The sequence below is a fragment of the Neolamprologus multifasciatus genome, chromosome 23, assembly GCF_963576455.1.
Source record: "Neolamprologus multifasciatus chromosome 23, fNeoMul1.2, whole genome shotgun sequence".
In the NCBI taxonomy this organism is placed as follows: Eukaryota; Metazoa; Chordata; class Actinopteri; order Cichliformes; family Cichlidae; genus Neolamprologus; species Neolamprologus multifasciatus.
The window spans coordinates 22044384-22058658 of record NC_140460.1 but is presented as its reverse complement, the minus strand read 5'-3'; the positions used below and the strand labels follow the sequence as shown (position 1 = coordinate 22058658).

The 14275-nt window shown below is 42.2% G+C and overlaps 1 protein-coding gene across 3 annotated transcripts in view; it reads right to left on the bottom strand.

Moving 5' to 3' along the window:
* LOC146491525 (receptor tyrosine-protein kinase erbB-4-like) overlaps positions 1 to 14275 on the bottom strand; it is a 361361-nt gene that overhangs the window by 56899 nt on the left and 290187 nt on the right. For all 3 annotated transcript variants that reach the window (XM_085152628.1, XM_085152630.1, XM_085152629.1), the window contains exons 18-19: positions 7181 to 7303; positions 4985 to 5083 (exon numbers count right to left, since the gene is read on the bottom strand). In XM_085152628.1, coding sequence (XP_085008754.1) covers positions 4985 to 5083; positions 7181 to 7303 — 222 coding nt within the window. The remainder of the gene's footprint in view (positions 1 to 4984; positions 5084 to 7180; positions 7304 to 14275) is intronic.

The following is a 14275-nucleotide window of genomic DNA, read 5'->3' as shown; positions in this document are numbered from 1 at the left end:
CTCGGGCTCTCTCTCTCTCTCACTGACATGCAGACACACTCTCTTGGCAGCTCTCGAAAACACTCACACCCTCAAGGACACACAAGCACACTCTCTCCGTCTTTGCATACGGCAAGCAGTCGAGGAGGTGTATATCCAGGCTTGGCCTCGGGGCAGCCGATGGATAGATGAGGTGCCTTTTTAAATTTAGATGCTAAAGAATGAGCTGAGAGGGAGAGAGGTGGTGGCAGTGTGGGCGGTGCGCGAGTAGATTAATTCTAAACAGCAGCGGGGCCATAGGCCGTCGTGAGGCTTTTGGCACCATCAGTGGCCTGATTTAAGCAGAGCCTTGCAGCACCGAAGTAGTGCCACTACTTTTCCACTTCTTAAAACCACCTGCTCCCTCTCTGCCCCCAACCACTCGCCATCAGCCACCTCTGCACCAGGAATGCGCCTCGGGATCCAGAGAGGAAGGGAAAAAAAGGGGGAAGAGCACTTTTATTCTCAGACTGTGATCTCAATAGAGACCTGGGAGTCGTAAACTGTGTCGGGCTAAACTCTTGCTCCTGCTTTCTACTCTCCGGGCAAATGTTACGAGGATTTGCCTGTGTGTGTGCGCGTGTGTGTGTGCGTGTGTGTTTTGGTTTCCCTCTCATCTCCCTGAGCGCCGACCTCCATTACTGCCGGCTGACCCTCCTTTTCCATCTCGCTCCCTTGCTCACTTGCCCCCCTCACACACACTTGCACAAACACGAGGTGATAGACTGGCAGAGCAGTGTGAAACTTGCGCCTGTGCTAGTGCGTGTGGGTGTCTGCGCGCGAGTGCTACAAAAGTGGAACAGATGCATTAAATGAATGTATTGTTAGGGCCTTTGCATTTCACACGTCAAATAATCGAGTCAAATCCACATATTTGCAAACACGAGCAATTCACTCTGCATCTCTCGCACGCAAGGCCACCCCACCTCCCCCTCCCTCACCCCATGGGGAGGCTTATTTTTTGTTGTACAGAGCGTGTTTGGTTATGTGTGTGTGTGTGGGGACTTTCAGAGAGTGTTTGGAGCTGGCACTCCAGCGGCCAGTTTCTCAGTGGCGAAGCGTGAGCCTGCCTTTAGATTGCTGTTTAACAAGCCAGCAGACAGAGCATATTGGCTCTGGATGGACAGGGACGCCCACTGGGAGAGACACCGAGAAAGAGGAAGAGAGGGACCGATGAAAAGGAGGGAGGGAAAAGATGCACAGATTTAAAAAAGTGCCCAGAAATGGGGAAACGCAGGACGGAGTGCAGCTGTGTGTGCGACAGGAGAGAGAATAAAGTGGTTCGCACTGTGGTTGGTAGTCAGCTAGTTGTGAATAATGATTTTAGTGTTTGATTTTGCATTAACATTCTTAGTATTGATCACTGTGTGTAGCCATCTGTCTCGCAGTTGTTAGCACTATGCTACGTGTAAGGATCACGGATGCTCTATGAGAACTGGATACCAGACTCCGGCATGATAACAGTCCAATTAGCGTTCATCTAGCGTGGACACCTTCCTCTGGTTTGTGTGTCCAAGTGCACATGTGAGTGGGAGTGTCGCTACTCTTTAAATAAACTTCCTCTGGCTTAACTGTACTAACCCACTGGGTTCAAGGTTATAAATGGCTGTTTTTTGACTACTTTCGATTTCACCTTTAGAAACAGTTTGCCTTGCCTTGTTAGGTATCATTCTTTTCAGCACAACCTCACATGTCTGACTTTGCAGTTATTTTTCATACTGTATTAACACATTAAAGGGAACCCCGGCTATTAACACATGTTTGCGCTAAAATATGCACTGTGCTTTCAATAACATATATGTGGTATTAAAATACGCCAAATGTTTTCCTTTTAAGCACATTTTATATAAAACCAATTTACCAGTAGGTCGCCATTGTTATTTACTTCTCAATGCACTCTGGGTAGAGACGTCACATGGTTGCACCACATTGAGTTCACAGTTAGCAGCGCACTGGAAATGGCTTCTGTTCAACCTTTCCAGTTTGAACCAGAGCAAACCGAGAGAGATGATGAAAATAGTCAACCAGTACTTACTTTATCAGTGGTTCCCAAACTTTTTTTGCTGGGCCCCCCTTGTTTTACAAGAAAAATGTTCGCCCCCCCTCAAGAACACGTCCTCCAAAGGCAGAGGCGTCACGGTGTAATTATTTTACATGTAGTTGTTGTTTTTTTTTCCTGTGTAATAATATTTAACATTGCTATCAATACATTTTTCAAAAAATCCCTCTGCAAAATGGGTTCAAAAACATAAACAACTGTTGGATGCTGTTTGTCCGTGATTTGAACCGGGGGAACAAATTGTGGCAGGATCAGCCTGATATTATTTGTATCCCACTGTAACTTTACTGTATAAAGAGCTAGCATCTCCAAAATGTCAGGAGTAGTTAGTCATTACAACAAGTATTTGTGAACTACAAATCAAGAATGTGGGATACTGTTTGTCCGTGATTTAAACAGCCCAGCGCTGCTCCCGACGAAGGGAAAACCAATCCTGCAGGGAGACCTACCTCGGCACTTGTGCAGGTAAAACCAAAGGGAAGATGTGCTTCACCATATTTTCTAGTCTTTGGCTTAGAATGAAGTTGGTTTGGAAACATATTCAGCAATGCTTCATCTCCTGCTTTGCGTTTGTGTGGGCGCCCGTGCTAGCAGTGTCCAAGCGTTGGTTTTTTTTTTTGTTTTTTTTTTCCCTTTTCATGCCGCGCCCCCCCTGCAATGGCTCTGCGCCCCCCCTAGGGGGCGGGCCCCACACTTTGGGAACGTCTGCTTTAGATGAAGATGAAAACAATCCGTCACACGAGGATGCGAGAGCGAGGGAAAACTACTGGTGTCTATGCGGCGACTGCTTGCCAATGGCAACGGCGACTGAGAGCGTTTGGTGTAAAGAGCTTAATTTTATGGCAGCAGCTATCCATGGTATCGCATAACCGCATGATAAAAACATGAATAGAATTCTAATTTCTATTATACAGTGAAATTACGATATCGTTATTTTTACAGATTCTCCGTGCAACACAGTGCAGCAAAACTTTGAAGCCGTTGTGCCAAACTAGGCATCCCCGACAGAATTTGTTTTCCCTGCGTCGGGAGCATACACTGGCCTTTCGAAATAATGGACTAACAGTATCCCACGTTCGTGATTTTTAGTTCATAAACACTTCTTATAATGACTAATTTTGAAGATGTTAGCTCTTTATACAGTAAAGTTACAGTGGGATACAAATAAAAACAAAATGTGCTTAAAAGGAAAATATTTGGTGTATTTTAATACCACATATGTGTTATTGAAAGCAAAGTGCATATTTTAGCGCAAACATGTGTTAATAGCCCAGGTTCCCTTTAACACAATGGAACTAAAATCACCAAAAAAAGCACAAAATTTGAGAAGCAAAAAGTTAGATGTTTTTACTGTAACAACCACAAACATGTTAAACAAAGCATTTTCACAACTTGAAATGCAAACATAAACTCAAATTCTAAAATCTGCTCTCAACATCACTCTCTCTATTTCGCCGCCGTCCCTTCCCTCTCTTCCTTAGCAACCAAATGCCATGTGCCAGTGAGGCCTGTCGAGTCTGAGATGTAGCTGCTGGGTTTTTTGCAGTGTCTCTGAACACTGCATGATCTGACCTGGGACTGAATTAGCAGAGATGTCAACTCCTGGGAAGATCGGGGACTATCTTGAATGTTTTCTGCCTGTGAATAATTTTTCTCACTGCAGAGTGACGGACTTCAGATTGTTTGGAAATGACTTTATAACTCAAACTGACAAAAACGTCTGCTTTTATAGAGGTGCTCACACTTCCTGATGATCAGGTAATCAAGAGTATTTAATAATCTGCATCAAGCTGCTATCTACCCTCTTAATTCATGTGGAAGCGGTGAGAGTGGAATTAGTTTTTCACACTCTGATTCTGCATTTTTACTTATCTTTGCCTAAAATTAGTAACGCAGTGACTTATGGCATGTCTGCTTGGTCTGAGCTTGTATTTACAAACTTTTTAAAACCTTAAAACTGAAAGACGGGATACTTTACTTGCAGTTGTAATTATTAGTCAAGTAAAGTATCCCGTCTTTCAGTTTTAAGGAAAGACGGGATACTTTACTTGACTAATAATTACAACTGCGAGGCTTAATAACTTTTTTTTACATGCTACTGATAACCTTTTATCCACATTGTTTTGCTAACAATTCAATTTCATTATTTTTTATGCTGTTCTCCAACATCTGCATATCACATGCAGCTATTTCATTTACGTTCTCATTATAATCTATTCAAATCTTTATTCTGGCTGAATTAAAGGAAAGAAACAAAACACAGACCATGTTCATCACATGCACAGAGTACAATAATGAGACATTAAGCTGACCTGTTTTAGCCAATCAGCAACCTGAAATGCAACAATACTCCATTTCAGTGCCACATAAGAACAAGAAGAGCCAAAAATCCCCCCAAATGAAAAGGTGGATTGGAAAACAACGGGATATTTGCTTTTAAAAAGACAGAAATGAACAGCTAGATGAAAGGGTTCATGATCCAGCATCCACAATTGTATAATGATGAGGCACCTTTTTGCACAACCTTGTGATAAATGAGACACAAAAGCTTGTGTATATGAAAAAAAAGAAAAGAAAGAAAAAAAATGGAAATTCCACTGCCTGCCCTTCCTCCTCTTCCTCTCCCTTCCATCATTCCTGCATTGCTATAAAGCCATATCTCATAAACTAGTGCTGTTCTTTAATAGAGTCTTGTTCCATACATGGCTGGCTGTACAGCGTGGTGGAGTTCACTTTATTACAGGCTTCGACTGAGAAGGTGCTCTCGTAAGAATTTACCGCCAAATGCACAATTCCACAAAGCGACAGACCCGGCAGTCTCTGTGACAACGCTTTATGGCTCGCGCACGCACATTCACACACACACGGCCGAAAACAGATACAAATTGTTGCGATATAAATACTCACGTCCATGAACTCCACGTTGGCTTTAGGACCGGTGGTCTCATTGAGGATTTTAATAGCCACGGGGATCTTCACCGTCTCACCTTCTGGGACCCAGATGCCCTGAAATATACAAGCAATCACCATAAATGTACCCAATAAACAACCCCTGGCATACACTCACACACAGAGCTACTGCAGAACTGACTTTGAATGGTGGTTGTTGTGTTTAACTGTCTCCTGCAGCTCTAATAAATCCAACCCCGTCTTCAAAACATACCGTTGGCCTTCAACAATTAGCTCGTGCATAACTAAGTTTAAAACCCTTTGGATAAAGCGATTAGAAAAGACAAATATCACAATTTCAATTCACTTTATGAGGCTTAAATTCTGCTAAAAGCAAACTGCTGTGGGATTGTACTGCCATAAATTGCATGCAGATTAATTTAAATAAAATATGCCTTAAAACGGGCAGATGAGTAGAGGAATCCAGAGGAATTTGGAGCCAGCGGTTGAACGTGCAGTATTTATTTGATGGATTCTGCTGATTTTCGGGGTGCTATGAATAATTTTGCCAAGGGCAGCGAATTTGGCAAGCAAACAGCAGCTTCCGTTCCAGGTCCTTGAGCCGCCCTCGGCTTGTGTCTGTCAGGAAACGCTGTGACAAAAGAAAAGGTTTGTGTTTGTTGTTCAGAGGTTGTTCTTCAACCGAGAGAGGTCTGCTGAGGTGCCGATTCATCTAAATATCGATAGTACTGACACCTATGCTGGTATTGGTATTCCCTCCACACTTGCGTGATAAGGTCTATATTTTGTTTATTTTTGGGAAAATTAGAAGAAATACCCCTCAAATATGACCTATGAAAGATATCTGAACGTCTGGTGTTGATTGTCAACAACTGAATTTCTATTCAGTCATGTGACCGCTTTGCCATGCAGTCAAGCTCATTGTGACATCACTGGTCTAGTCCAGTCATCTTTCTGCCTGCCTCCTTCAGGCCAATCAGCCTCCACTCTGCAGACATTAAATATCACTGGTTATCTGTCATTCTAGTTTGCAGATGCTGTCACGCAACCCACCTCCTCCCCATCTCCGCCTCTCCCAGTTACTCAGGTTCCATCCAAGCCTCCATATTCATCTCCCCCACCAGCATCTAGACCAGGGATGACCAGCTCCAGGTTTTAGATGTGTCCGTGATCCAATACAGCTGATTCAAATGGCTAAATGACCTCCTAAACATGTCTTGAAGTTCTCCAGAGGCCTGGTAATGAACTAATCATTTGATTCAGGTGTGTTGACCCAGGATGATATCTAAAACCTGCACGACATCGGCCCTTGAGGCCTCGAGTTGCCAGCCCTGATCTAGACTGCTGGGCCCTGCCCTAATCAATATCACCGCCGGGATTCTGTTCTGCTGCAATAGGCCATTCTGGTCTAACTGGTAAATACCTCAAATTGAATTCCGTACATCAATAAATGATGTTCAATTCCTGCTAATGATCTCTCCTTATTTAAATCCCAAGTGGCGATTTCTCACTCAGATCTCCAGTTCAGTCACATCTACGTGTATCTTTTATAGAATCCTTCATCTTACCCTACTGGCAGGATGAAAGCTTTCAAAGTACGGTCAGCTACATGCGTTTTCACTCTGGATTGGTAAATAATGTCACAGTGTGGGAGAAGAGCAAGAAACTGATCATCATTAATACGTAGCTAGCTTAAAGAAGCTACTTAAATGATGTAAATCTTATGTTTTGTTGACCTGGACATTTACAGTGTAGGGCCATAAAAGTTCCAGTAGTGTTAATTTGTCAGTGTTGTGTCATAACAGTGAAGTTGACCAAATATTTTACTAATATCCAGCAAATCATCTACAGTTTAAATATGTTGCAGTGGAGAAGCAGGGACTGGTGTGATTCAGCCTATTCGGCAGGGTTAAGAGAGATGTGCTCACATGTTGGTGCCATACTCTATGCCAATCAGAAAGCTGTAACTAAACAGTGGTTAGTGCATCTGATAGCACAGCAACTATCTGGCATTTTGGCTTTAAAATACATGAAAAGCTGAAAGATGTGTTTTATTGTGTTAACACAACATAACAAGTTGTGACACACTGCTGTCCCCTACATAAGCTGCCTTTACAACTTAAAGGTATCAGCAATACCCTGTATTTACTTGATATTGATCGAGTCTGCAGGATGGCTTTACCACACACTGACCTTGTAGACGGTTCCGAAAGCTCCCGAACCCAAAATCTTCACCCTCTTCAGCTCTGTCTCTTTCAGGATCCGCAGCTGAGCCTGGTTTGGAGCAGTTCCACTGGGGGTCAGAGGCTCCACCAGCTGAGGAAGCAAAACACAAACACACAGACACACACATATTAAGACTATTTATCCCACTCTCCGTCTCATCTGGTGCCAAGAATGTGAAGAAAACCTCCTGGCAGCTATTGGTTTTATTGCAAAGCTATCGAAAACTAGAAGTGTGCCTTTCTTTTACACCAAATCCAAATATTTTTAACCTCCTGCTACTTGGCACTCTGAATGCTAAAACACATCTTAAGAGCCACCTGGGAGCATGCAGCAGGGTGAGGCCGCTCCATTTAAAATAATAAGTAAAAAGCAAGTCTAGGAAAGAGCGGTGGAAGGTGAACACAAGGTTTTTATTTGCAGCAAATAAAAAAAGAAGCCCAAAAACTGAGACTGTACGGCCCTGATAGTTATGATTCTGCAACACACACACACACATTTATGAAAGACAAATAATTCGGGGGTGTGAATGTGGAGTTCTGTCAGAACTGGCAGTTGCCAGAGTGGACCGCAGCGTGCCCACCACTAGGCAAATCACAGTCTGGTGTCAGCTGCTATCACAGTCGACAAAGAGCAGCAGCTCACCAGCTGTGCACATACAAAACAATTCCAATTCAAGGTTATGACAAGCCTCCTCCGCGCGCCGCTTCTCTGCCAGTAACAGCTGACACTGAGCAGCATCCCAGCAGCTGGCCTGGCCACCCGCCTTCACCGCTAGCCACTAAACAAAGCCTCGGCGACTAAGTATAAAAAAAGCAGGAGCTGGCACCTGTAACCGAGCCATGAAAAGATCTGAGCCAGAGGCAAGAGAGAAAGCCACACACACATTTTCATCCAGGCAGCCTATAGTACACATCTCAGATGAAGCACACACACACACACACACGCACACACACACACACACACACACACACACACAAAAAGTCAATGCACCTGATCAATACGTGTCTTAATGAGCATATCGGGTCCCTCATTCGCTGCGGTTTATCAGCGGCATAATCACCCGGCTTGGCCACGACCATCAAACAATATAATGAGACCATATATCAGTCGGTCAGCCATACAAGCACTTACTCAATGTGATATAAAACCATCAGCACAATAGGACCGGCAATCGCAGCGCCGGTCCGGTCTGCAGAATAGATGACATTGCCCGCAGCTCGGCAATGACACGTCGTTTAATGGCTATCGTTATGGCCGGTCCTGAAGGCGCAGTGTTAAGCCCGCTGAGATGTCACCGCAGGTAGTGAGTTAGAGCAGGGGAAGGGAAATGACAAATTTCATAAGACGGGGGGAAGTGAGTGAGATGAAAGAGGGCAAGGAAGGAGCGATGAGAGGATGACTGAGTGGATCGAGTAACGGTAACGTGCTGTTCGAAACCTCATTCGGTCTGTAGAGCACCAAAATCGCGTTTTTGTACAAGCATTAAGATGAAGCGCGGAAACAAACGGCCACAGCTGTATCACATTGGGGCACATGTGAGATGTTTTAAAAGGCTTGGATCATAAATCTAACATGGAGAGAAATTGAATTTTCTTTCCAAGGTCAAGAAAATGGACCTGTTTTTTTTAAAGTCCAAACATCAATTTTCTTCTTTTTCTTCTTTTTTAATGCAATGTACGTTGCAGTAACCCCGCCATTTAAAATGCTGCTTTGATGACGTTTTTCAAATCGCTTCAAATGCTGATAGAAGCTTAACATCTTACCTGACAGTTAACTGTGAACTGTGCACACATTTAATGCAACTGTTTGGGCATACTGTGGGTATAGGAAGACACGGTCAAGAAAATCTCCTGAGGCTCAAACTGAGCATCAGAATGGGGAAGAAAGGTGACTGAATTGACTTTGAACGTAGCATGGTTGTTGGTGAGTATTTCAGAAACTGCTGATTTGCTGGGATTTTCCCACACAACCATATCTTAAAGAGAATGGCCTAAAAAAAGAGAAAATAGCCAGTGACTGTTGGAAAACCCAGAAGAGAATGTCCAGAAGGCTTTGAGCTGACAGGAAGGCCACAGTAACTTGTTACAACCAAGGTATGAGGAGCGACACAGAGAGGAGCAGAAGACCACACTGGGTGCTACTCCGATCAGCTATGAACAGGAAACTGAAGCAATTTACATGAGCTGACAAAAGTTAGGAAACAGAATATGGACAGGCTTTATAAGTCTTGATTTATTTATTTATTTTTTTAGATGATAATATCCAAATAAATACCAACAATTGCAATTCATATCATGTCAACATGGATCAAAATCTTTGAGGAATGTTTCCAGCAGCTTGCTGAATCTGTGCCATGAAGAATAAAAGTAGTTCTCAAGGCAAAAGGGAGTCTGCCAAATACATTTATGTAGCTAATAAAACAGCTGATGCACACATGGTTACATGTATATGTACTGTGTCATTTTAGCTGGGAGAACTTATGGGAATACAGTGCTGAGCCCAAGCTGCACTTCCTCACATGGCCACTTTGGGGGCTGGCACCAAAAACGGGAATCAACAACTGTCGAGACCCATGGTAAAATGCCCAATTTTACAGCAGAATAAGCATGTTTACTGCCTTCTGCACATAAAAAGTTCTGGGTTCAATAATCAGATGTCATAATTTATTTCTAACATCCCTGTGCTTTGTTAAGGACCATTTTTAGTGCAGTTGTTTTGATGATTAATATGGCTAACTATGTGGTTGATTACACTAACAGACTGTCAAAGAAAGGTAATTTCTTTAGTTTTGGTGAGTGACATTCTAGTATGTTCCTTCACCCCGATTAGCAGGTACCTGTCTCTGAAGGTCACCCATACAGTCTATGCCTGCATCTTGTTAATAAATCTTCCAAGTTCTACCTGATAACTTAGCTGTCTTTTCTCTTATGCTCACCTCCGACTCCAAACAGCCAAGACAGGCTTTACAAACAGTGGGTATATCACTGCGTCTATACAGTGTGCCTCTGAGGCTTTAAATGAAATATGAAATTTTCTAGCAATGACTGGTTGCTGACTGGATGTATTTACCTCAACAGAAAGGGCAAGCTTTGGTCACATCCATCATATCAGCATGGTATTTGTGCAAAGAGCATTTTTTGCATTTCGGTGTGTGTGAATACATTGCTAGAATAACAAAAAAACAATTGCCGCTGTGGGTGGAGAGAAATGGAGTGATTTGGAAAGAGAGCAGAGATGAGGCACAGGGAGGTGGTGATGGAGCAGTAATAAGAGCAGATGGTGACAGGCTGTAGTTGTTATTGTTTCATTAGGATGAGGCTGGGCTGGACTGGACTGGAGAGGAGAGGGAGAGAAGAGGTCTATTAAATAAGACACAGACCCGTAGCCGACGAAGCTCTCTTGAGCTCGTTCTCACTCGCGCACACACTCACCACGCCACTTTATTTACCAGCTAATAATGCACCGTGCCTTTGCCAAATGAGCTTCACTGGTGGCGCGGTGGAGAGGATTGGGATGCTTCATTGGACAAATAAGCAGTATGTTCAAGCCTCGAGCTAGAATACATTCACAGAATTATTGTGTATTGAATAAGTAAACAGTGTCTTCAAACATGAACTTGCTCTGCAAACCCTCGGGTACATGCTTTAATGTTCACATTACCCATTCAAAGAGCTACATTTGTTGTGTTGGCTGTAATTGAAACATATTGAGGTGAAAGAACTTTGTCGTGCCACAAGCGTTTGCCCCGGAGCAGTCGCAGTAGGTGGTCTCGGGGCCTGTGTTGCTGTCTGGTCAATTTTCAGGTGAACTTTGTTGGCTTATTTTGATTCTTAGTGACAGAGTCGACTGATGTCGGACTTACGAAAGCACCAGTGATTTAATAGGGGTTAAAACTGGGTCACTAGAATTTATACCAGACAAACATGTTGTATAACAATAACCTCGCAATTACAAATGTAAAAATGTGATAGCCATTTAACTATTAGACTCAAACACATGGACTGAGACATACAAGGTCACAAAAAAGGAATTTTCTTTGCACCTAACATTGTTTTATTAAACAACCAGCATCGTCTGCTCTTCATTCGAATGCTGTGGTTTGTTTATGTGGGTTTTGTGTGTGTGTGTGTGTGGGGGGGGGGGGGGGTAGCGGCTCTGAATGTTAATAAGTTTGCCTCAGCCGGAAAGTACGTTGGGTCAACCCCTGTTTTTTTTTAATTTGCTATATTGACTTTGTTATTCAAATCTGGCGAGAGTGCTTAAACGAGAGTGCTATATTGGAGAAAGGCGAGGAGTAACTAATTCCTCCACTGCTGTACGCACTGAAACAGACTTTTTCTTACTCATCTCTCCTGTCACTTGAATAAGACTCAGTAACTTTCACAGTTATCATTTAAAAAGAAAAACGTTCTTTACTTTACGCTAAGTTTGGAAAATACGGAGGACCTAATGTGCCATAATTGATGAATTAATAAATATGACTTTAAATAAGCCAAAGATAATAATATAACTAAATATAAATAATTAAATCAATAATGTTTTCTTTTTTTTTACATTTACTTGTAAATTAATTGCCTGTGTTATTTACTTTCCTACTTAACTTCCCTGTTGTTGTTAGCATTGATTATACGGTAAGTATTATACTGTCTGTTACTCCAAACGTTTCTACTCTTCTTTGATATTTTACAGTACACTATTTATTTGGACATTGGTTCCTTTTTCACTCATTTTCAGTCCAGTCCTTGTGCCTGAAGGTTTTTGTTTGTTAAACCATTTAGCACTGACCTATGAATCAGTCAAGCATAGCAAAGGCTCCTAATTCAAGGGATGAACCAGTGTTTTTGTCTAGACATACAGTTAACTTAACAAAGAATCAATTTTAGATTGTATCTTTAGGCACTTTGTTACTAGCAGGCTTTCTTTAGAGTAATCTATGAAAAATACCAAAGATAAAACAATTTGGCATAAAATAGAATTACCAACAATGTAATTCACAAAGAGCTATTGTCAAACATTTGGCATATCTCTGCATGGTGTGCAGTAGGTCCTTAAAAAAATTGAGGAAAAGTGGAGGACAAAAGAAAAAGTGTCAGGCCTAAAAAAATGATCTGAAGCACATCCTTAAGAAACAGGAAATAATCCAGCAAAGACCTGACACAGGAGATAAGAGATGCATCCGGACCTTCAGCGGATCATCTACTGAACACTGAAGTGTCATCAGAAATGGTCTTTGTGGAAGGGTGGCTGTCAAAATGCTTAAGGAAAGGAAACAGGGACAAAAAGCTGAGGAATGAAAATTACACAAAAACTGGACTGAAAATCAGTAACAATAGGTCTAAACGAGTGATGAATCCAGATTGGTGTTTTAGATATTGCAAAAAATTGATGAATTATGAACACAGAAAAGTGACATCAGATTTTGATCCACAATGCAAAAACATCTGGAACACATCTGATTAACAACAGCTTCATTTTTCAGCATGACAATGCTCCCAAACCAAAATGCCAATGCAGTAAAATCATACCTGCATAGAAAAAACACACAGTGTAACTATCAGTCATGGATTGGCCTCCCCAGAGCCCGGACCTCAACATTATTGAAGCAGTGTGGGATCATGTTGACAGAGAACAGAATAAAAGGCAGAAACATCCAAAGAAGAGCTTTGAATGTCCTTCAAGAAGCCTGCAGAACTATTCCTGAAGACGACTTAAAGAAATGACAAAAAAGCTGCCTAAGAGAGTTCAGACTGTGCTGAAGAATAAAGGTGACCATAACCATTTAGACACAGTAATATAAAGAAACAACAAAAATGTAGATACATAGATATCTAAATGGACCGATGTCTTCAGTTGAGTATTTGTTTCTTTAATGAGTCCATTTATTTTTTGATTACGATTCTCGTAACAGAAGCACAGTGCATGCCTATAAAACGTCCACCGAGGAAAGAAATTAAATCACAGAAACAAACAGTCCTGGTCCTCAGAAGCCACACCTGATTATTTCTTGATTAGCACAACACACCTGACACCTGATCCAGCTAATCAGCAAAAGAAAGAAAAAACGAGACCTCCGTAGAGCTGGGATTTCTGCCAGGCTATGTTGGCTTTTTTATTTCCAGTCTTCAACTGTCCAGCTCTTCTGAGCCTGGTGCCCGCTACTGCCTCCGATTACTCTTGCTGGCTGACAGGAGTGGAACTCGGCGGTGTCTTCTGCCTTGTCTGCCTCAAGCTTTGACATGCTGGGCATTTCTGAGATGCTTTCCTGCTCACCACTGCTGTAAAGAGTGGTTTATCCAAGTTACCGTAACCTCTCTGTCAGCTCAAACCAGCCCGGACATTCTTCTCTGACCCCTCGAAAAAAGAACACCCAAAAAAAAAAGGCGCTTCGGTTTGCAGAAGTGCCTCTCATCGGATGATTTTGGGCTTCAGAGTATTTGGAGTATATCCCAGGTTATTAGCCCTTTCTATAGAGGTTTATGTGACTTTATGCTATGTATCCTTATGTATGAGACAACTGAGAGGCTGGATGTAATATACAACACAAATTTTTACCTTAACCCTTTAATGCCAAGTATATCATATTTGATACATGGGTGTTTTGTTTTTTTTAATTTTTGAGACTGCTACATCATCAGTGTAGTTTTTAAGCAATAAAACTGAACAAAAATGTCATCTCCTTTTTTATTCGCCACAAGGTTCAATAAAGACTCCAGTTTAAAAAGATAAAAATTTTCTGGCAATAATTTCACGGTTCTAGCCTCAGAGGGTTAACTTTCATACGTTCCACAATGCGTGTCATGTATATTCTCTTTGTTTAACGTTTGCTGTGACATATTAGGTGTCACATTCGGTTTGAATTTCTCAGATCTTGGCTTAAATTTAACATAAAGTTCAGTTGCATGCATTTCTGATGATTCCCCTTGCCTCTGCTCAGTCCTCCTGCCTTGGGGTGAACAACAGGAGCTGTCCACGCTGAAACCCTTCATGTAAGAAAGCGTATGAGCAGCAGGGGAGCTGTCCTCACCCGTGGTGCTGAAACACTCACGCCTGTACAAAGGAGCT